Source organism: Puma concolor, chromosome D3 (assembly GCF_028749965.1).
Source record: "Puma concolor isolate L17-30 chromosome D3, mPumCon1.1.hap2, whole genome shotgun sequence".
In the NCBI taxonomy this organism is placed as follows: domain Eukaryota; kingdom Metazoa; phylum Chordata; class Mammalia; order Carnivora; family Felidae; genus Puma; species Puma concolor.
In genome coordinates, this window is record NC_141678.1 from 70,830,523 (window position 1) to 70,852,335 (window position 21,813).

The window sequence follows — 21,813 nt, forward strand, 5'->3', positions numbered from 1 at the left end:
TACTTTTTAACCATACATATATACTACTTAAATTATCCTCTTTAGTGGGTTTTCTATATGTTATTTGCATATTTATTGAACATTGTTTATGGGTTAAGGAGCCTTCCCTTTTTAAAACATTTTTATTGAGAAATATAGAGAAAAGTATATAAAACAAGTATACATACAGTCTCATGAATAACAGTAAAGCCAACACCTAGGTAACCACCACCCAGATTGAGAACTACGACAGCACTCCTAAAAAACTTCCTACCCCATGCATTTTGTTTCAGTCAAAAACTTTTCTTCTTCATCTCCAGAGATCGGCACTATCCTGCTTTTTGTGGATACTGTTTTTGTTTTTTGAAACTGATGAATGCATCCTTAGACCATCTAGTAGATTGGATTTACTTGTTTTTAAAATTATATGAATGAAATCATTATATCAGAATCTTAATTTGTTGTGAATAAATATGTTGGGATAAGAGGGGAAAATCTAGAGTCTTAAGAATGAGAATTTTTTCTGACTTCAATGAAGCAGAAAGTCATTAGTCATTGAGAGTCATTAGTGATGCCTGGCATTTTGGGGAGCCTCAGTGTCCATATGGCTAAGTGGAAGGTGGTCTGCAGGAGGGAGGGTAACCAGAGCTCAGAAGAAAGACCTACTCTGGATGGGATGGTGAGGTGGGGTTAGAAATGGTGGCTGGTTATTTGGGCTCAATTTGGATTCAGCAATTGCTTTTGGTTTCCTGATAGATTTCCTTCATTCTCATGATGCAACTGATGTTGAGGTCTAACAGTTCCTGGTGGTTAGGGAATAACATTAACTAGTTATGAGGATACACATCTGGAGCACCCCACACTGGTATTAAAACTTCTGTCTTGAGTAGACTAGACTTAATGACTTAATGGTAAGAATTATTCTGAAAGGTCTCTGTCCAAGTGGTTGTGGGAGAGGATCAACTGTGCACATACACCTGTAGTGGAGTCAGCTGGTTGGAATGCGGAGGGCTGTGAACTCTTTGACTATGAATACTTAGAGGCCCCAGAGGAGTTTTACCTGACAACTGTTATCTTCATTACTCCTATTACAGTATTAAGAGAATATTTTAACTGGTCGCCCTGTTGGGAGGGCTTGTAGTCATGGTTTACTGTCTACTCTTATTCAGTATTTCTTTTAAAATTTGGATCCAATTATTTCTCTGCTGAAGAACTTGCATTAATTTCCCTGACCATTGCTTGGCCAAAAGGATGAGGTTGGAATTCCTTAGCTGGGCAGAAAATAGACTCTGATCCTGTTCCATGTGTACTTTTCTAGCCTTGTCTCTTTATGCTTTAACCATCCTGAAGCACATACTCAAGCTTGCCCAGGTATCATTCCTCTGTGCTTCTTCTTTGTCTTATGTCTTGTGCACTATATTAGTTACCTGTGTTCTGCAACAGACTACTCCCTAAACTTAACTAGTTAAACAGTAATAACCATTTATTATACTTAGTTTCTGTGGGCCAGGGATCTGGGAATGGTTTGGTTGGTTTGCTTTGGCTTAAAGTCGCATGAGGTTGCAGTCAGGTTGTTGGCTTGGGCTGCTATCATCAGAAGGATTTTCTGGGGCTGGAAGATTCACTTTCCAAGTGGTTTACCCATATAGCTGGCAAGTTAATGTTATTGTAAGCAGTAAGCTCCACTTTCTCTGCATGGAGCTTCTCAAGTGTCTTCACACGATAGCCAGCTTCCCTCAGAGTGAGTGATCAAGAGAAGGCAAGACAGAGCCTCAGGGTCTTTTAAGACTTATCAGAGGCACCTGGGTGGCTCAGTTGGTTAAATGTATGACTCTTGATTTTAGCTCAGGTCATGATCGCACAGTTCTTGAGTTTGAGCCCCACGTTGGGTTCTGTGCTGACAGTGTGGAGCCTGCTTGAGATTCTCTCTCTCCCCTTTCTCTGGCCCTACACTGTTCACACACACACCCTCTCTCTCAAATAAAGAAAGAAAATTCAAAAAAGAGGATCAAAAGTCATGTCATAATTTCTGTAAGGTCCTATTTTGTGAGGAGGGGATAACACACAGATATGAATATCAGGAGGTGAGAATCCTTGGGGACCATCTTGATGCCCACCCACATACTCCTAAACTCCTAAATGTGTGTGGCAAATTCCATTTATTGATTGATTGATTGATTGAGACAGAGCATGAGTCAGGGAGGGGCAGAGAGCAAGGGAGAGAGAAAATCCCAAGTAGGCTCCGAGTTGTTAGCACGTAGCCCAGTGCGGGGCTCATTCCCATGAACCATGAGATCATGACTTGAGCCGCAATCAAGAGTCAGAGGCTCAACACCCTGAGTCTCCCAGGTGCCCCTGTGCAAACTCTTTGTAAAGATCCAGCTGGAGTATACCACTTTTGGGAAGCCTTTCCTAATCCCTGTGTCCTCTGCTACCTAGTACTTTTAATTCTACTAAATTACAGTTGGTAGTTCACTTCTTATCCTTGATTCATGAACAAATAGAAAAGAAAGCAAAGTGGGGCGCCTGGGTGGCTCAGTTGGTTGAGCGTCCAACTTCAGCTCAGGTCATGATCTCACGGTTGGTGGGTTTGAGCCCCGCATTGGGCTCTGTGCTTGGCAGGTCAGAGCCTGGAGCTTGCTTCAGATTCTGTGTCTCCCTCTCTCTGCCCCTACCCCACTCATGCTGTCTCTCTCTCTCTCTCTCTCTCTCTCTCTCTGTCTCTCAAAAATAACATTTGGAAAAAAAAAGAAAAGAAAGCAAAGTAATACTTGTTTTAGGTGTGTGGTTAATGTGGCCCCTTAAGGTCTGATTAAGAAATGCTAAAATGTTCGACCCCAGACTTAGGACCTTTAAGAGGGAAAATAAGCATATACTTCTGAATATATAAAATGTTTGAAATAATTAAAAATCCTCAATAATAAATATAGTGTATCTATTTTGAGAAATAATTTTTCTTTATTAAAACATTTTTTAATGTTTAATTTTGAGAGAGAGTACAAGCTGGGGAGGGGCAGAGAGCAAGGGAGACACAGAATCCGAAGCAGGCTCCAGGCCCTGAACTGTCAGCACAGAGCCCGACACTGGGCTTGAACTCATGAGCTGTGAGATTGTGACCTGAGCCAAAGTTGGACGCTTAACCAACTGAGCCACCCAGGAGCCCTGCGAAACGATTTTTGAGGACAGTTACATAAATGCTTTCAGACATAGATGTAATATAAATTGTAGAAAATGAAAATAATTAGTATTGGTCATTACCTTGGTATTAAGGATTTCAGGTAGGCCATATACTTGATGATTTTTATGCTTTGACTTTGATAACTAAGTCGAAAAAAATTTTGGGCAAGGTTAGTCATTTTATTTCTTTTTTATGGATTAACTTTGTTTTTGCTTTTTTTTAAAGCAAAAGCTTTTTCTTTAATATTCATCAAATTAAATATTAATTGCAAATTAAAGTGAGTTTCCTCAGTGTCTTTGAGGTTGTTTTGGTAATTCACAAATGGATTCAAAATTGACAGATTTCCAAATTCAGGTTATATTTTAGTAGTTTGGAACTATACCATTCAAGAGAGAGTCTTTATGTGTAGATAAAAGATTCTCCTAGGGCATCTCATTCAGATCTAAATAATAAAAGAAATAATTCATAATGAGTCTCTTGGGCACTTTAACCAAGTTTTTAACTTCTTGAATTACTTGCTGTCAGAAATTGAAGATAATGCCGTGGAGACTTATATTTCCCAGTGTAATTGAATAACATTTATTTGATAAACTGTGCTTTATAATACATTTCTCCATTATAAAAAATATTTAGCTAAGTTCTTATATTGTAAAAAAAAATTCAGGTTGCTAACTTAGTCTTTTAAAAACCTTTTCTCTCGCCTGGGTGGCTCGGTTGGTTAAGCGTCCAACTTTGGCTCACGTCATGATCTCACAGTTTGTGGGTTTGAGCCCTACGTTGGGCTCTGTGCTGACAGCTCAGAGCCTGGAGCCTGCTTTGGATTCTGTCTCCCATCTCTCTCTCTCTGCCCTCCCTCCCTCCAAAGAATAAGTGAACATTAAAAAATAAATACATAAAAACCTTTGACCAGTAATGAGCAGTCCATAGGCTTCATGAGACCAGCTCAACTTCACTAGTTCAGCAACAAGGAGCTAAAAGTATCAAATGAGCAAGCACATTAATAATCCCACTCCATCTTGGTAGGTGTTGTTGAGTTATTAAGAATGTTCTCTCTAATTACATCCTGCTGTTAATACTAGTTTTGAGAAGCTGCAGGCTCATCACTTATATGGCATTTGATCCTTGGAGCAGAAGAGCAAAGAGAGATCTAGAAAGTCTTTTTTTTTTTTTTAAGTTTATTTATTTATTTTGAAAGAGAGAGAGAGTGTGAGCACAAGCAGGGGAAGGGCAGAGAAAGAGAGAATCCTAAGTAGGCTCTGCACTGTTAGCACAGAGCTGAATGTGGGGCCTGAACTCACAAACCATAAGATTATGACCTGAGTCAAAATCCAGAGTTGGATGCTTAACCAGGTGAGCCACCCAGGCGCCCCAGGATCTAAAAAGTCTTAATGAGTGCTTCTTATTCCTTACTCCTGTTTATTACTCAATTAGCAAATTGAGAGTGGAAAGTTTTCCACATTATATACTGTATCCCAGGACTGCCAAGTTCTCTGGAACCCTCTTAGATTACCTCTGGTTCTCTCTGTCCTCCTAGATGGTAACCTCCTTCCTCCTTTCTTAGGCCTTAATAATCTCTTAACAGATCGTCGTTTTTCTTCCCTGATCAGTGGTGTACAGTTCTGATGCCAGTTTCTGTTTACTTCAAGTTTCTTAAAATACTTCTTCCCAGTAGCAGGAGATCAACTCATACTAAACCTATTCAGATATGCAGCTTTATGTAACCATCATTGCTGTATGGTATCTGAGATAATTAGGTAAATGAAAACCCCTTTGGCAACTGGGAAATAAAATAAGGTTTAAGTGCAGTTGCAGATATTATAGTTATGATGATGAAAGTATCTTTTTTCTTACTTAAACATGGAGATTATACAATTCTCTTTTTCTCCCGTAAATTGACTCTAATGGAAAAAGGTTGCTCACCATGGAACTTTACTTCTGGATAGTGTTCTTCAGTATGAACTAGGAAATGCATATCCTTGCGCCTTATTTTTTACTGAGCATTATAGACATTCATGACTTTAGGGCATTGTTTGTAACAGAATTTATTGTGTGGACTGTGTAAAGACCTCTTTTAAGTGCTATTACTGTTTTTTTTTTTTTTGTTTCCAAAACATTGGGTAGTTGTTAACTTACCTTAACACAACCTCTTTAGTTTTAGCTTCAACCAATATACCTGCCAGTTACGTTTGCTGAGGCTTTTGGTTCATAGCATAATGGAATGTTTTCTATAAAGAATAACTTCATAAATATTTCAAACTGTTTTTTTAAGAGGGGACTTCAGTGTATCACTACTTTTCAAGTTTAATGATAACCAAACATATTTAAAGAAATTTAAGTATTTGTGATTAGTTGATTTGATCTGTGTGGCAAAACATTTCAAGTTAAGTTTTTGAATCACCATCTTCATGTGGTCTGTTTTATTCTTAGTTGAAAAGTACTTTCTTCCTTGACAGCATTTTTGTTTTTTTGTTTTTTGTTTTAAATGTTTATTTTTGGGGGCGCCTGGGTGGCGCAGTCGGTTAAGCGTACGACTTCAGCCAGGTCACGATCTCGCGGTCCAGGAGTTCGAGCCCCGCGTTGGGCTCTGGGCTGATGGCTCAGAGCCTGGAGCCTGTTTCCGATTCTGTGTCTCCCTCTCTCTCTGCCCCTCCCCCGTTCATGCTCTGTCTCTCTCTGTCCCAAAAATAAATAAACGTTGAAAAAAAAAATTAAAAAAAAAAAATAGATAAATGTTTATTTTTGAAAGAGAGACAGAGTGAGAGAGGGGGAGGGGCAGGGAGAGAGAGAGACACAGAATCCGAAGCAGGCTCCAGGCTCTGAGCTGAGCCCGACTTGGGGCTCAAACCCAGGAACCGCGAGATCATGACCTGAGCCGAAGTTGGACGCTCAGTCCTACTGAGCCACCTAGGCACCCCCTTGACAACATTCGAAAAGCAATTAGATACATAGATTTTACAAGATTTTTGAAAATATATTTGAAATGTCTGTCATACTTCATTTTAAGATATTTTGGGAGTTTGAGAAGATCTATTGTTTTGTCATCCCAAGTATCTTTATAGATTGTTGAAAGTTTTATTGCTGAAAATTTTAGATGAGTCAGAGTTCATAAAGGGCACATTGAGAAGCAGATCAATAATTGGTTTATCAGCAGAAAGCTTTCAGGGGCACCTGGGTGGCTTAGTTGGTTGAGCATCTGACTTCGGCTCAGATCACGATCTCATAGTTCATGAGTTCAAGCCCTGCGTCGGGCTCTGTGCTGACAGCTCGGAGCCTGGAGCCTGCTTCGGATTCTGTGTCTCCCTCTCTCTTCCCCTTCCCTGCTCATGCTCTGTCTCTCTCTGTCTCTCAAAAATGAATAAATGTTAAAAAAAAATTTTTTTTTTAAAGAAAGCTTTCATTCTCTAGTAAGTGGCAGTGGCCTTTTCCCCCTTAAATAACTCAAATCCATTTTTATTCCAGGGCCTTTGCATTTGCTTTCTTCTTAGTATATGTGCTGCTGAAGTGAGCACATCATTTGCTTTCTTCTTGAAGTGTTCTGTTCACAGTCTTTACATAAGTATGTGGTCTTTCAAAGTTTATCTTTTCAGATAGGATGTACTCCTGCCCTCTAATCTGATGATTCTTTCCAATCATCTTCTGTTCCACACCCCATTTTATTTTCTTTACAGTATTTATCATTACCTGAGTCATCTCACTCATTTATCTCCTTATTTGCCTCTGCATTTCCATGAGATTAGGGACAGTAGCGGTCCTGATTATTGCTGTTGTATGCCATGCCTAGAATAATTTCTAGAGGGGTGCCTGGGTGGCTCAGTCAGTTAAGCGTCTGACTTCAGCTCAGGTCATGATCTCAGGTTTCATGAGTTTGAGCCCCATGTAGGGCTGTGTGCTGACAGCCCGGAGCCTGGAGCCTGTTTCAGGTTCTGTGTCTCCCTCTCTCTCTCTGCCCCTCCCCTGCTTGCACTCTGTCTCTGTCTCTGTCTCTCTCAAAAATAAATAAGCATTAAAAAAAAAATTAGAATAATTCCTAGATACCCTATAAATTGTTTGTTAAAGGAAAACCAAATAATTTCCATTTATGTTGTCTCTAATAATTGTATTCAAACAAAAATTAGAAATACTTGATCAACTATATTTGCAAATCAAACCAAGTAGTGCCTTTTTTCCCAATCCCATTTAAAATTATTTTAAATCATTTATCGTTGCTTAAATGAATACACGGAATACATCTTCAGAGTTAAAATTGTAGTAGTTAACATCAATTGACTTCACCAAAAACGACCTTTCAATCAAGAGACAGTTGAGAATTCCTATCCAGAGCAACTGTGTAGTGGAGTGTGATTAACCTTGACTCTAGTCTGGGATGGCTGACTTGCTTATGCCCTGTCTCTCAATTAGGGATCTATACAAATATGCCATAAATTGATGTTACTCAAGAACACTTCCCTGGAATATGTCTTAGAGTCAGTGTGTTTTAAAAAAATACAAGTTAGACTACGTAGAAAATATATGCAGCCAAATGAAACACTATGATAAAATAATTTATTTTAGATTCTAATTACTTCCATTCTTTAAATTCCTAGTTGACTGTGTCCTTTGAGGTAAGAACCAATGTCCAGATTTTAAAAATGACTACAGTTTCAAGAATGCTAGGTACTGAGCTGAAAAATGGAAGACATGGAAGTGTCTACTTTTTTTTTTGATGTTTGTTTATTTTTGAGAGAGCAAGCACAAGCAGGGGAGGGGCAGAGAGACAGAGGGGGATACAGAATCCCAAGTAGGCTCAGGCTCTGAGCTGTCAGTGCAGAACCTGACACACAAACTGTGAGATCATGTCCTGAGCCGAAGTCGGGTGTTTAACCGTCTGAGGCCCCCAGGTGCCTTGGAAGTGCCTACTTTTAATACATTGTCATTTTCATCAAATTCTTTTGGGTGCTTTTCAAATGCCTGTCTCTTCCCTTCACCCTTTCTTTTAGGAAAAGCTTTGTCTTAAGTGAAAGTGAATGCTTTGTATCTTACATGGGTAGGTGTTCTCCTGTTTATCCTCTGTAGCTCCTGAGTATTGGTGTTCCATTGCTTACTTTGAAATGGATGTTCAAGTTGGAGAGACATTTAAGGTTCCTTCAAGCTGCCCTATTGTTACTGTTGATGGATATGTGGACCCTTCTGGAGGAGATCGCTTTTGCTTGGGTCAACTCTCGAATGTCCACAGGACAGAAGCCATTGAAAGAGCAAGGTATTGTTGACTGTATAGTTATTTTAAAAATTGAATATAGTACATTGTCATTTATTCTTCAAAAATTTTTTAATGTTTATTTATTTTTTGAGAGAGAGAGCAGGGGAGGGGCAGAGAGAGAGGGAGACAAGGCTCTGTGGGGCTCAAACTCAGGAGCCGTGAGATCACGACCTGAGCCAAAATCGAACGCTTAACCGACTGAGCGACCCAGGCGCCCCCATTGTCATGTATTCTAAGTTCTGTTTTTCAGTGTAGACTTACAAGATTTTGAATATAGACAAAAAAGTAAAGATCATCTTAAAAAGTCAGAAAATTTGTAAGCACTGCAGTATAATTGTGGATGTTTGTTATTTAAGATATAATAAAAAGTCTTGTTTAAGTTAATGACGTTTCTATGTTTTGAATAGTAAACTAGACCTTTTGGTATCCAGTTTGAAAACTAATCTTTGTTTCCTCTGATCATATATTATTTCTACAAATCTGTTGAGAGGAAGTAATGTAAAACGAGGATGTTTTTGTAAATATTATTTGTAATGTTGGAAAAATGATAAAGGGTAATGCTTAAGTAAATTTTGATGAACTTTCATTTTTTATGTAGTCATTAAAATGTTAATTAAAAGTTTATATATCAAATGTAAATGCTTAAGATGAAATATTATAGGAAAATATAATAGTTTTAGGCACTTTATGATCTCAACTCTTGAAGTATATATGTGCATAAGTATGTACTCATGGTTCTATCACTAGCTATGTGACTTTGGTGAATTACTCTCTAAGCTGGTGCTAATAGAATTATCTGTGATGAAGAAGATAGTTTATATCTGTGCTGTTCACTGCAGTAGCCACTGCCTACATTAAAACATGGCTATTGAGCAGTTAGAATATGGTTCATATGATTAACTGAATTTTATAATTAGTTTAATTTAAATAGTCACATGTAGCTAGTAGCTGTTGACTTGGACAGTGTAACTATATGCTTTTATAAGCTTTAGTTTCAACATTTATAAAATGGGTTTAATGGTATCTACCTTACTGAATTGTAAAGGTTAAGTGAGGATTTATGTTTAAGTATTCAGCAGGTAGTAAACATAATGTATATGCTCATCGTTATTTTATATGAATAAGATTTTAAAAAAGGAAATACGCCAGAATGTTAATAATGGCTGTCTTTCAGTTATGGTGTAATATAATGTCTTTTATTTAAAAATTTTTTTTAATATTGGGTATGCAATATAATCTGAACCAAAACTTATTTTTAAATACTTATCCAAACAAAATGTGATTCTCTTTTTCTTCCTAAGGTTGCACATAGGCAAAGGTGTGCAGCTGGAATGTAAAGGTGAAGGTGATGTTTGGGTCAGGTGCCTTAGCGACCATGCAGTCTTTGTGCAGAGTTACTACTTAGACAGAGAAGCGGGCCGTGCACCTGGAGATGCTGTTCATAAGATCTACCCAAGTGCATATATAAAGGTTAGTTACAGTCTTACTCAAATATTTTAGACTTAGAAAGCTCTATTGTTAAAAGAATTGAGATGGAGGTGGGGGCAGTAGAAAAATGTCTTTTACGTATTAAACAATCAGAAGTGATATTTGTGTATAAAACATATTTCCTGGGGCATTTATTGATGTTATTGCCTATTGAGTTTTATGGTTGCATTCATGCCCTATTATTTATTAATAAATTTGTTTATTAATAAATTTGTTTTACAGTAATACACAAGCTCTTGAAAATATTGAGTGAAATCTCCAAATTTGTATTCCTTTGATTTATAAAGTATGTAAAACTCAGACTCTAGAATTTTATCTTAGCCAATCTTCAGGATCGTATGGAGGGGAATTCTAAGATAAATAGCTTTTCAAATTAAGAACCTGAGAAATGAAAAATGCTTCAATACCAGGTTATTAAATGTAATTTTGTGCATTAAATGAACATTTATCTATTGTTTATTATGATATTTATTATATTGTTTTGCATATTAAGCCTGAGGTGTTTATCATTTATTACCTATTCAACCCATTTCAATTTTGGTTTATAACATAACACACTCTTTTTGAAAGAAAGTTGGAATTAGAAAGGCTAAATATATTTTTAATTTCAGATTTTGTACAGTCATCCTAAGCATCTTCATTGTTGGCTATTGTAAATTAGTGGAATTAACTGTATAACTCATCACTTATTTCCAGGAAATTCCTGAACATACAAATAATATAGTCAAATAGTGTATACAGAAATGGAATTGCTTGTTTGCCTCACAACAACAAACCCAATATCTCATTTTCAGTTAAAGGATATAGGGATCTATATAATGAAACTTTTTTTTTTATAATGAAATTTCTAAAATTTTTTTTTTTTTTCAACGTTTATTTATTTTTGGGACAGAGAGAGACAGAGCATGAACGGGGGAGGGGCAGAGAGAGAGGGAGACACAGAATCGGAAACAGGCTCCAGGCTCCGAGCCATCAGCCCAGAGCCCGACGCGGGGCTCGAACTCCCGGACCGCGAGATTGTGACCTGGCTGAAGTCGGACGCTTAACCGACTGCGCCACCCAGGCGCCCCTATAATGAAATTTCTAAATATTATCAAGTAGAGTGAAAATAAGAAACCTTCATGTACCCCTCATCCAGCTTCAACAATTATCAGCATTCTATCAACCTTTATTGTGCTTACCACTTTACTTTTTTTCTCCAGTAATTTAAAGCCATTTCCAAATATTCTTTCACTTCACTCATAAAATACTCTCGTACGAATTGGTAATTGATAAATATTTCTAAAAGACATAATCACAATGCTATTTATCACACCTTCTGAAATTAACAGTAATTTCCAATAATTTAACAGTAATGTTAAGTCGTGACAGTAGAGAACCATTTATAGTTTTGATCTGTTAGAACAATGGAATACAATAGAACAATAAAATATTGAAATACATTTATTGATAGGATGTTTATGATGTGGAAATGTCAGTTGTTAAACAATACATAGACTATGATCTGTTAAACATTACATAGGATATTTGTATTCGTTTATATATATACCCACAAGTCAGTGGTGTGTACAATGTCTTACCAGGAATTGTCTCTGGGAGGTGGAATTATCTTCACTTGCATTTTCCAATTTCTTCACAAGGAATTTTAGTTATTTGTGCTTTATTGTTATTTTTAAGTGGTGTTGGATTTCCTCGTATGCTTTGTAGTCTGTTTTATATTGGTTGGCAAATTTGTCTTGAGAGAATTAATTCTTTTTATTTTTTTTCCTCCCTGTTATTGCTTCTCCCTATAGGGCAGTTTTGCCTTAGTCTGGCACCCTGGGATCCACATCTCAGAACCAATTCTTATATTTAGGAGGTAGAGGAATTTTGTCCCATGAGGAAATTGAGTTCCAATCCCCAGGTATGCTCAGGGCCTAATTCCTATTGCATAGGTTTCTGTTGCTTATCTCTGCCGTGGGCAAGAATTTTATTCCTAGGCGCATTTCTGAATTAGCTGTCAGAGTATTTTACCAGCACTTGGTTTATGGGCAAGTGCCCAGTTGTAGACCTCAGAGAGCCTGGCTATTGTATCTTTCCTTATTATTCTAAGAAGTTAAATTACTAACCTCTACACCTTCTTTTTTTGATCTTGGTACGCAAGTACCTCCTGTCTTTAGCCCCTGCTCTCCACTGTAGATTTTGTTTATCCATCATCAGTTGATGGACACATGGATTATTTCCATTTTTTGGCTATTGCGAATAATGTTGCTCTGAACATTCACGTACTGGTTTTTAGGTAGATGTATGTTTTCAGTTTCTTGGATATATACCTAGGAGTAGAATTGCTGGATTATAAGGCAACTGTGTTCAGCGTTTTTGGATGGATTGCCAGACTATTTCCCAAGTTGCTATGCCATCTTACATTTCCATCAGCAATGTATATATGAGAGTTTTAATTTCTCTGTATTCTCATCAACACTTGTTATTATCTATTTTAGCCATCTTAGTGGGTGTGAAGTAATATTTCATTGTGGTTTTGATTTGCCCTAATTGATAATAATACTGAACATCTTTTCATGTGTTTATTGGCCATTTGTATATCTTCTCTGGAGAAATATCTATTCAGATCTTTTGCCCATTTTTAAATTGGGTTCTTTGTCATTTTGTTACTGGGTTATAAGAGTTCTTTATATATTTTGGGTATCAGTCCCTTATAAGATACATGATTTGTGTATATTTTCTTCAATTCTTTGGCTTGTTCTTCATTTCACTTTCTTGGTGATACGACTTGCAGCATGAAAGGTTTTAATTTTGATGTAGTTCAATTTATCTATTCTTTGGTAGCTTTTGCTTTCAGTGTCTTATCTAAGAAACTATTGCCTAATCCAAAGTCATGAAGATTTACTTCTATGTTTTCTTCTAAGTATTTTATAGTTTTAGCTCTTTATTTTAGGTCTGTGCTCCATTTTGAGTTAATTTGTGTTTGTGGTATAAGGAAGGGATCCAGCTTTATTCTTTTGAATTGGAATATCCAGTTCTGGCAACCATTTGTTGAAAAGACTGTGTTTTCTCTTATGAATTATCTTGATACCTTTGGTGAAATTCAGTTGACCTTGAATGTAAAGGCTTATTTCTGTGTTTATATACATATATACATACATATATATATATACATATATACACACACACACACAATTATACATATGTACATATATATACACGTACATATATATGTATATATGTGTATATACACACACACATATATACATACATATATACACATACATATATATATATATATATATATATATATATACACACACGTATATGTGTACACACACACACACACACACACACATACGTATATAATCCTTATGACAGTACTACTCTGACTTGATTACTCTAGCTTTGTGGTAAGTTTTGAAGTTGGGAAGTATGAGTTTTTCAACGTTGTCCTTTCTCAGGATTGACTATTGACCACTCTTTGTATTTCTATGTGAATTTTATGATTGGCTTAAGGGATATATATCTTTAATAATTGTTCTACCCTTTGTATGTGCTTATAGCAGAGAGAAAAAAGTGTTCATGTACACTTACTCATCCATCTTGACTTGGAAATCTCTGGGTTACTTGAATAATTTGCAGCGAATAGACAGGGAACTATGTGTTGATTATATACTATGTGTCAGACAAGAGTTATGAATTTATTTGATATAGGGTCATTTTAAAACATTTGAGTAGACTCCTACAATTAAAGTAATTTTTAGGATTGTCAAATAAGTGTAACATCTCTGTTTTAGTACAAATGGCTCTTGAAAAGCTCCTAAGGTATGAGATATATCATCACTTGATAAACCACTGTCAATGGATAGATATTCAAAGTAATATAAGGCTTTTGCTGTGAACAATAAATAACAGTCTTGTGGGACATTTTAGTGGAGTAAAAAACAATATCCTGTTTTTATCATATTAACTGTTAAGATTTTAAAAGAATGATTTCTGTTTACCAAGCATATTATTATTCTTCAAAAGAATCTTATTAGCCAGAAAGAAGGACATACAAATATACCCTAAGTCTAACTATTGGCATGTTCTTAATTTACTAATTTTTTAGGCAGTGATAACTAGAGGATCTGTATAATGGTGTTTAGATTTATTGATTCTCACCAGAGATGGTATTACTGGGGTCAGTTATATGCAAATAACATGAACCTCTGGAAGGAGGACCCACACATTGGGAATACACCTCTCCCTATCCCCCCAAACATGCATACACACACACAAACACATTTTTCTCTTTTAAAATGAGGAAAACATGAGTTTGGAGAACCATTCTTTCATTTTATAAATCAAGAAGCTAAAGCTAAATTGTGAAGTTTCTTTTCTCCTAAGATGTTGATTTTTCCCCCTTCATCTTTCATGACATTATAGTTATCTTTCATTCATGAAAATCTGATGTAATGAAATGTCATTTTACAAGGTTTAAATGAAGCAAATGTTTGAGTTCTAAGTGGCCTTGTTGTTTTGCTCTCAAAAGTAAGATGTTTTGTTTTGTTTTGTTTTTGAGAGAGAGCACATGTGCGGGAAGAACGAGTGGGGTAAGGGCAACGGAAGAGGGAGAGAGAATCTTAAGCAGGCTCCACACCCAGCACCGGAAGGCTGACGCCAGGCTTAATCCCACTATCTGGGCAGTCAGGTTTTTTAACAGCTTTATTAAGATATTGAGATATAATTCACATACCATGTAATTCATCCATTTAAATTGTACAGTTCAGTGATTTTTAAAAATATATCCACATAGTTATGCAGCCATCATCACAATCAATTTTTGAGCATTTTCATCAGTCTAGAAAGAAGCCCTGTACCCTTTAGTTATCATTTCTCAATCTCCCATTTCTCTCAGCCCTAAACAACCATTAATTTACTTTCTCTATAGATTTGCCTATTCAGAACATTTTGTATAAATGAATTTGAATAGTGTGGTCTTCTGTGACTTCTTTCTGTCTTTTTTTAAAACGTTTATTTTGAGAGAGAGAAAGCATGCATGCATGAGAAGGGGAGAGGCAGAGAGAGAGGGGGGGAGAGAGAGAATCCCAAGTAGGCTCTGCACTGTCAGCACACAGCCTGACGCACATCTCAGTGTCACGAATTGTGAGATTATGACCTGAGCTGAAATCAAGAATTGGACATTTAATCCACTGAGCCACCCAAGCACCTTTTCTGTGACTGCTTTCATTAGATATAATGTTTCAAGCTTCATCCACATAACAGACATGTGTAGTTCATTCATTTTATGGCAGAATAATATTCCATATACCACATCTTATTTATCCATTCTTCAGTTGATGGATATAGGAGTTTCCATTTTTTGGCTATATTATGAATAATACTGCTACAAACATTAGTGTACAAGGTCTTATGTGAATGTATGTCCTCATTTCTCTTGGGTATATACCTAAGAGAGGTATTGCGGGATCATAAGGTAACTCTGCGTAACATTTTGAGGGACTCCCAAACTGTTTTCCAGAGTGAGTTAAACTGTTTTACATTCTGATCTGCAGTGTGGGAAGCTTTCAATTTCTGTACAGTCTCATCAACACTTATTATCTATCTTTTGTATTTTAGCCATCCTAATGGGTGTAGAGTGTTATCTCATTGTGATGGTTATTGATTTGCATTTCCCTGATGATGTTGAGTCAGGTTTGGTTTTGCACACATAAATGCTAGGGGAGGCTTCTAAACCATAGGTAGGCTAGGTTGAAGATTATTATGATCCCAACTTACGTTGATTTCCCAATTACGGTGTATTGTGATTCTTACCTCCAGATCAGGTAACTTAGCAAATTTTTAATGAAGTCTTATGTTCACATGCCCAATATACAACAAAATTCCCTTTCTCTTTCTGGGTTGCTATTTCTTGGTGTTGATTCCAACTGAGAGTGTTGTAATTAAGCCTTATAATAGAAAAATGTCAAAATTTGACGCCTGGTTGAAAGTATTCTGAAGATGTTGACATTGAGCTTTAAGTAATAGGTTTGTAATAAGTTTATATGAGAGTAACCACAGGAAGCATGCTTAAATAAATGGAAGGAAGGGAGTTGATTAGGTCAGCAGTGGTGATCAGAAATATTTTCTGGATCTGAGCCCAAAAGGATATTTAAACTTTGATTCCTTTGAATTGTCTTTATTAATAACTCTGATTCTGAAAGGAAGATGGTCACATTTCAATGGTAGCCTTAATTTTAGCAGCCAGTAAAACAGATAAAATCTGTTATGGTTTAATGGATCAGATACAGTAGTAGAGAGGCAACCCAGGTTTTAGTTAGGTTTCAGTTACTGGCAGTATAGCCAGTAATTAGAAGTGTTCTGGTTTGAGTGCTTTAATTACATAAATCTACTCTGGAAGGATTTGCTGAAGTGCTGAATAAATAATTTCTACATCTGCAGATAAAAGTGATAATATTATAAAATTTCATTTTTTGTGGTTACCTATAATAATGTGTAGCTGGTGTTAGCATAGATTTAGGCTAAGACATTCATAATTGTGATTGTTTACAACATTGTAAGGAACTGTGTGTGATTCATGACAGGGGTGAGGGTACATTGAGAGCATATTTGAACCCTAGGAATTTATAAGGTATATTCCCTGCTCCTGGACAGTAAGACTATATAGGTACCATACTTGGTTAGTGATGTTTAAAAAAAATTTTTTTTTGGTTGTAAAGAGCAAAGTGTAAAACACAAAACTATGAAACTCCTAGAAGAGAACATCAGAGAAAATGTAGATGGCCTTGGGTGTGGTGGTGACTTTAGGTATGACACCAGAAGTGCCCCATGAAAAACAGTTGATAGGTTGCACTTCCCTGATGAAATTAAAATTAAAAAATTAAAAACTGTGAAAGTTTGTCAAGCAAATGAGAAGATAAGTCACAGACTGGGAGAAAATATTTACAAAAGACACATCTGATAAAGGATTGTTATCTAAAATGTAGAAAACTTTTAAAACTCAGCAGTAAGAAAACAACCTGATTTTTTGAATGTGCAGGGGGTGCCTGGGTAGGCTCAGTCAGTGAAGCATCCGACTCTTGATACTGGCTCAGGTCATGATCTCATGGTTGGTGAGTTTTAGCCCCGCATTGCCGCAGAGCCTGCTTGGGATTTTCTCTCTCCCCCTCTCTCTGCCCCTCCCCCACTTCAGTGGGTGCTCTCTCTCTCTCCCTCCCTCCCTCCCTCCCTCCCCCCCCCCCAAAATAAATATTTTAAAAAATGTGTAGGGGTACCTGGGTGGCTCAGTTGGCTGAGCATCCGACTTCAGCTCAGGTCATGATCTTGTGGTACGTGGGTTTGAACCCCACATTGGGCTCTGTGCTGACAGCTCGGAGCCTGGAGCCTGCTTTGGATTCTGTGTCTCCCTCTGTCTCTGCCCTCCCCCCACACTCGTGCTCTGCCCCCTCCCTTCAAAAATAAATAAACAATAAAAATGTTTTTTAATATGTAAAAGACATGAATAAATGCCTCACTGAAGAAGATATACAGATAGCATATGTATATCATATATATGTATATATGTATATACATGTATGTATATCATATATATGTATACATGTATATACATGTATGTATATCATATATATATGTCATATATATGATACATATATCATATATATGTTCCCTATATGTTATTAGGGAATTGCAAATTAAAACAATGAGATACCATTATATACCTAGTGGAATGGCCAAAATCTAAAACGCTGACAACCCCAAATGCTGACAAGGATGTGGAGCAACAGGAACTCGCATTTATTGCTGGTGGGAATGCATAATGGTACAGCCACTTTGGAAGACAGTTGGTAGTTTCTTACATAGTTAAACATACTCTTACCATATCATCCAACAATCAGAGTCCTTGGTGTTTACCCAAGTAAATTAAAAACGTATGCCCACACAGAAACATGCACTGGGATGTTTATAGCGGCTTTAATAATTTAATAATTTACTAATTTAATAATTGCCCAAACTTGGAAGCAACTAAGATATTCTTCAGTAGGTGAATGGATAAACTGTGGTACATTCACACAATGGAATATCGTTCAGCCCTAAGAAAACATGAGCTATCAAGCCATGAGAAGACATACAGGAATCTTATATGCATATTACTTAGTGAAAGAAGTCAATATGAAAAGGCTACATACTCTGTGATTCTAACTACATGACGTTCTGGGAAGGTCAGAACTATGGAGACAGTAAGAAGATCAGTGGTTTCCAGGGATGAGCAAGGAGGGAAGGATAAATAGAGCACAGAGGATTTGTAGGGCATTCACACTACTTTGTATGGTACTCAGGTGTTGGATACATGTCATCATACATTTGTCCAGTCCCATTAAAATGTACAAAATCAAGAGTGAAACCTTAAGTAAACTATGACTTTGGTAGGTTTATTGACTGTAACAAATGTACCACTGTGCTGGAGGAGGTTGTACTTGAGTAGTACTTGAGTAGGGACAGGGAACTCTCTTTACTTTCTGCTCATTTTAGCATGAACCTAAAACGGCTCTAAAATAAAAAGTTTTATTAATTTCTTTCTTAAAAAAAAAAAGTGGTTGTAGAGCTATTTGGCTTTTCAAATATTTGAGTTCCTGCTTTGTGCTGTGCTGCATAATGCCTTCTGAGAGGTCATAGCCCAGTGGAAAAGTTCAGAATCTAATGGACTCTTCAGAAATCTTGAAAAAACAGTGGTTTCTGTTCTGGGCATAGTGGAATTTCTGATTTTCAGACCTAACTCTGCCATGCTTTCTGTCTTGAAGTCTTTCGGAACTTATAGTTTGGCCGGGTGTTACATACGTATATACTTGACAAATTCATACCTCTTCAGAAAATGAGATAGTTTAAGTTTTGTCCTTTATTGATGCTAGAAGATAGGCATTGAATAGAGAAGTAAGTAAATAGAAATGTGATTTGCTATTTTGAGAGGATTGTTGTGTTTATTGTTCGTGTGTGTTCTTATTTTTTAGTACCAGGTACCATGATTAAAGACAATCATAATTTCTTTTTTAGGCATCTGAAAATTAGTGGTTTGGGCTCTAAACCTGTTGTTTATCTGAGAAAGTCATATGTTATACATTATTTGGTCTTTTCTTGGCAAGGATAATTATGCTTGCTCATATTTGGGTTTTGTGCATACTAAGAGGACTTTTTAAAAACTTAATTTACTCTGAATAAGGAATATAATCACATGGTTCTGAAATTAAAGTTTGCATTGAACAGCCTGTTTCTACTCTGTCCTTGTCTTCCTTTCCCACAGCTTCTGTAGATGACCACTCTGTTTGCTGATCGTTCAGTGCTGTTTTTAAAAGCAAATACATTATTTTAGGAAGTTGGCTTTTTACTAGAAAGATGATATGGCTTATCATTCATAATCTGTTGCTTACTTAAAGAGCATGTCAGTACTTTCATAAGGATAAGGGTAAAAGTGGCAATCCCCATAACCAACCCTTGGTGTGGCTGATAAACCACCCGGAGATTACTTAGGAACTCCTTAACTCATCCTGAAAGGTAAATGGTGCAGGGGAGGCCAGAACCAAAATATTAGGTAACATTTATTGACAGCTTAATGTATATTATGCCAAGTTTACAAACTCTATGAAAAAGCATGTACACTTAGCATTCCCATTTTATAGATAAGTAAGTTGAGACTCTAGAGAGGTTAAGAAATTTAATTTAGCCCATGTAATTAATTAGTGACAGAATTCAAAGCTAAACTTTTTTTTAAATGATGAGCATTATCAAACATACAGAAAAGTAGAGAAAAAATAGTTTAATGAAATCCTGTGTACCCATCACTGAGATTCAGTCGTTGTTAACATTTTACATTTGCTTGATCTGTCGTTTTTTCCTTTATTTCTTAAGTATTTTGAAACAAGTCCTGAATGTTATGTGAATTTGCTCCTGTGTACTAAAGCATACATCTCTAAAAAATATAGATTCTTTCTTAAATTGTGACAGTGCCATTTATTACACACCTCCAAGTAGCTAGAATGGTAAAGAAGTTGGCCCTGTGACCAAGGCCATCAATCAATTCAGCCTAAAGAGAACTCTCAGCAGTTTGGTTATGAAAGGGTGGTTTATTTTATGCAAGTGGTGGTGGTTCACAAGGACAGTGTGACTGACCCTTGCTGAGCTAGATAAAGGCTGGAGAGGCCCGTGGCAGCTGATAGTGAAGTGTGCCTTTAGGCTGAGTTCCAGTCCCCTTCTCTAACCACCAGCTGTAATCGACATAAAAACTTAGGTTTTTAAATTAATTATTCTGAGAGCTAAATGAAGCTATGAGCTTTAAATAGATTTTGCATTGGCTTTTGATGTGTGGTAGAATCTCTTCTGATGGACTCATAGCATTGAACTTGCACTTCTTGTTTAAAGGTCTTTGATTTGCGTCAGTGTCATCGGCAGATGCAGCAGCAGGCGGCCACTGCTCAAGCTGCAGCCGCTGCGCAGGCCGCCGCCGTGGCAGGAAACATCCCTGGCCCTGGATCAGTAGGTGGAATAGCTCCAGCTATCAGTAAGTATGCTTTTGATACTTTGTTGTCAAGTGTAGTAGTTGGCACTTTATCTTGATTCACTCAGCTGATTAGTTACTTCAGGCAATAATGGAAACTAAAGTGTTCTTTTACTGGGATGATAACATTTTTGAATTAGCAAAAAACTGTTTTTCTGTAATAGTTGTCCTTTGTCTAGGACACTGTCTTCATTCTTTTTGTATCAAAAAGGGAGTATGGGATAAAGGAGAAAGGGGGTCATTGTTAGATTATATTGATCAATCTCCTGTTTTTTTGTTGATGCTTTTAATTCCTGCCTCACCAGCAAGGGTGGGTTGTAATCACCAATGTGCTTGGCTTTATTCTAGAAGGAGAGCATATTTCAAGTTCAGAATTAGGTACCTCTCCAAATTTTTTTTTAAGTACGCTAAGCATGGAGAGAAAACTTACGTGAGGGTGGTATTTTGATAACTTGTAGACTTTTTTTTAATTTTAGGGTAAAATTGAACTGTGTGCCAGGTTTCACACTGATGGGGAATTTTTTACTGCAGAGTTAAACTCCTGACTATAGACTTTTATGATGGAAACACGTGGCACCCATCTTCCACGTCTGAAGGCATAACTAGTGATTCATTCAACCCCTGTTCTTAACCTCTTCAGTGTGGTAAGCAAATCACACTGGCTAAGAAACTGCAGCGGCCCTGCAGGTTTCTGTACAGCACATGCAGACTCCTCCCACTAGTTTCACTGTGATATTGATGAATGGAGACTGACTATATGACTGTATGTTCTGACTGGAAAATTAGATGCAGAATCTCCTTTGTGACTTATGTTCAGGAGTTTACAGTGTAGAGGTAGATGAGGCATATTCCCTTAGAGAATTTGACTTTTTAAAAAAGTTGAGCACCTAAACCATTAATTTGCTAGTGTTGATGTTACAAACATGCTTTTACTAAAGAGGCCAGAATTATTATTAAATTTCTCATTCTTGTCTACTGCCCCCATTGAGTAATTGCACGGTACCTCTGTTACACTGTGAAATTGAGAGACAGACATCATCTGGGTCATCCAAGAAGTCTTAGTGGAACCAGGACTATTAACTGTCTCATTATTAGTCATGTCTTTCATTGAACCAGGCTGTTTAGACAGACAGTAAGGTTCTTAGAACCAACCTGTGGACATGTGCTACCTCTTAAAAGCAAGTTATTTTTTCACCTTCACCTCTCCTTCTAAAGAGAAAAATAGGTGGGGTGTTGGTGGATTGTGGTAATTTACTTTATAATTGCTGGTAGCTAGAAGACTCCTGTGGAATGTGAATTGTCTTAACCAAAAGTTTTCAGTCCCTGTTGATAAAGCGTAGATCTACACTTAACTTCTTGGCACCTTGACAGAGAAGTTATATGCTGGGGAGAATGAAG

At 36.9% G+C, this 21,813-nt stretch overlaps 1 protein-coding gene across 6 annotated transcripts in view; it reads left to right on the forward strand.

Moving 5' to 3' along the window:
* The window catches only part of SMAD4 (SMAD family member 4), a 63,659-nt gene that overhangs the window by 35,042 nt on the left and 6,804 nt on the right, over positions 1-21,813 (forward strand). For 3 of the 6 annotated variants that reach the window (XM_086683005.1, XM_086683002.1, XM_086683003.1), the window contains 3 exons: positions 8,210-8,393; positions 9,695-9,863; positions 20,280-20,418. In XM_086683005.1, the coding sequence (XP_086539131.1) occupies positions 8,210-8,393; positions 9,695-9,863; positions 20,280-20,418 (492 nt within the window). Of the gene's footprint in view, positions 1-8,209; positions 8,394-9,694; positions 9,864-11,674; positions 11,785-20,279; positions 20,419-20,891; positions 20,912-20,946; positions 21,060-21,813 lie in introns of those variants that run through there. The other 3 variants (XR_015242566.1, XM_086683004.1, XM_086683006.1) reach the window with 3 other exon arrangements.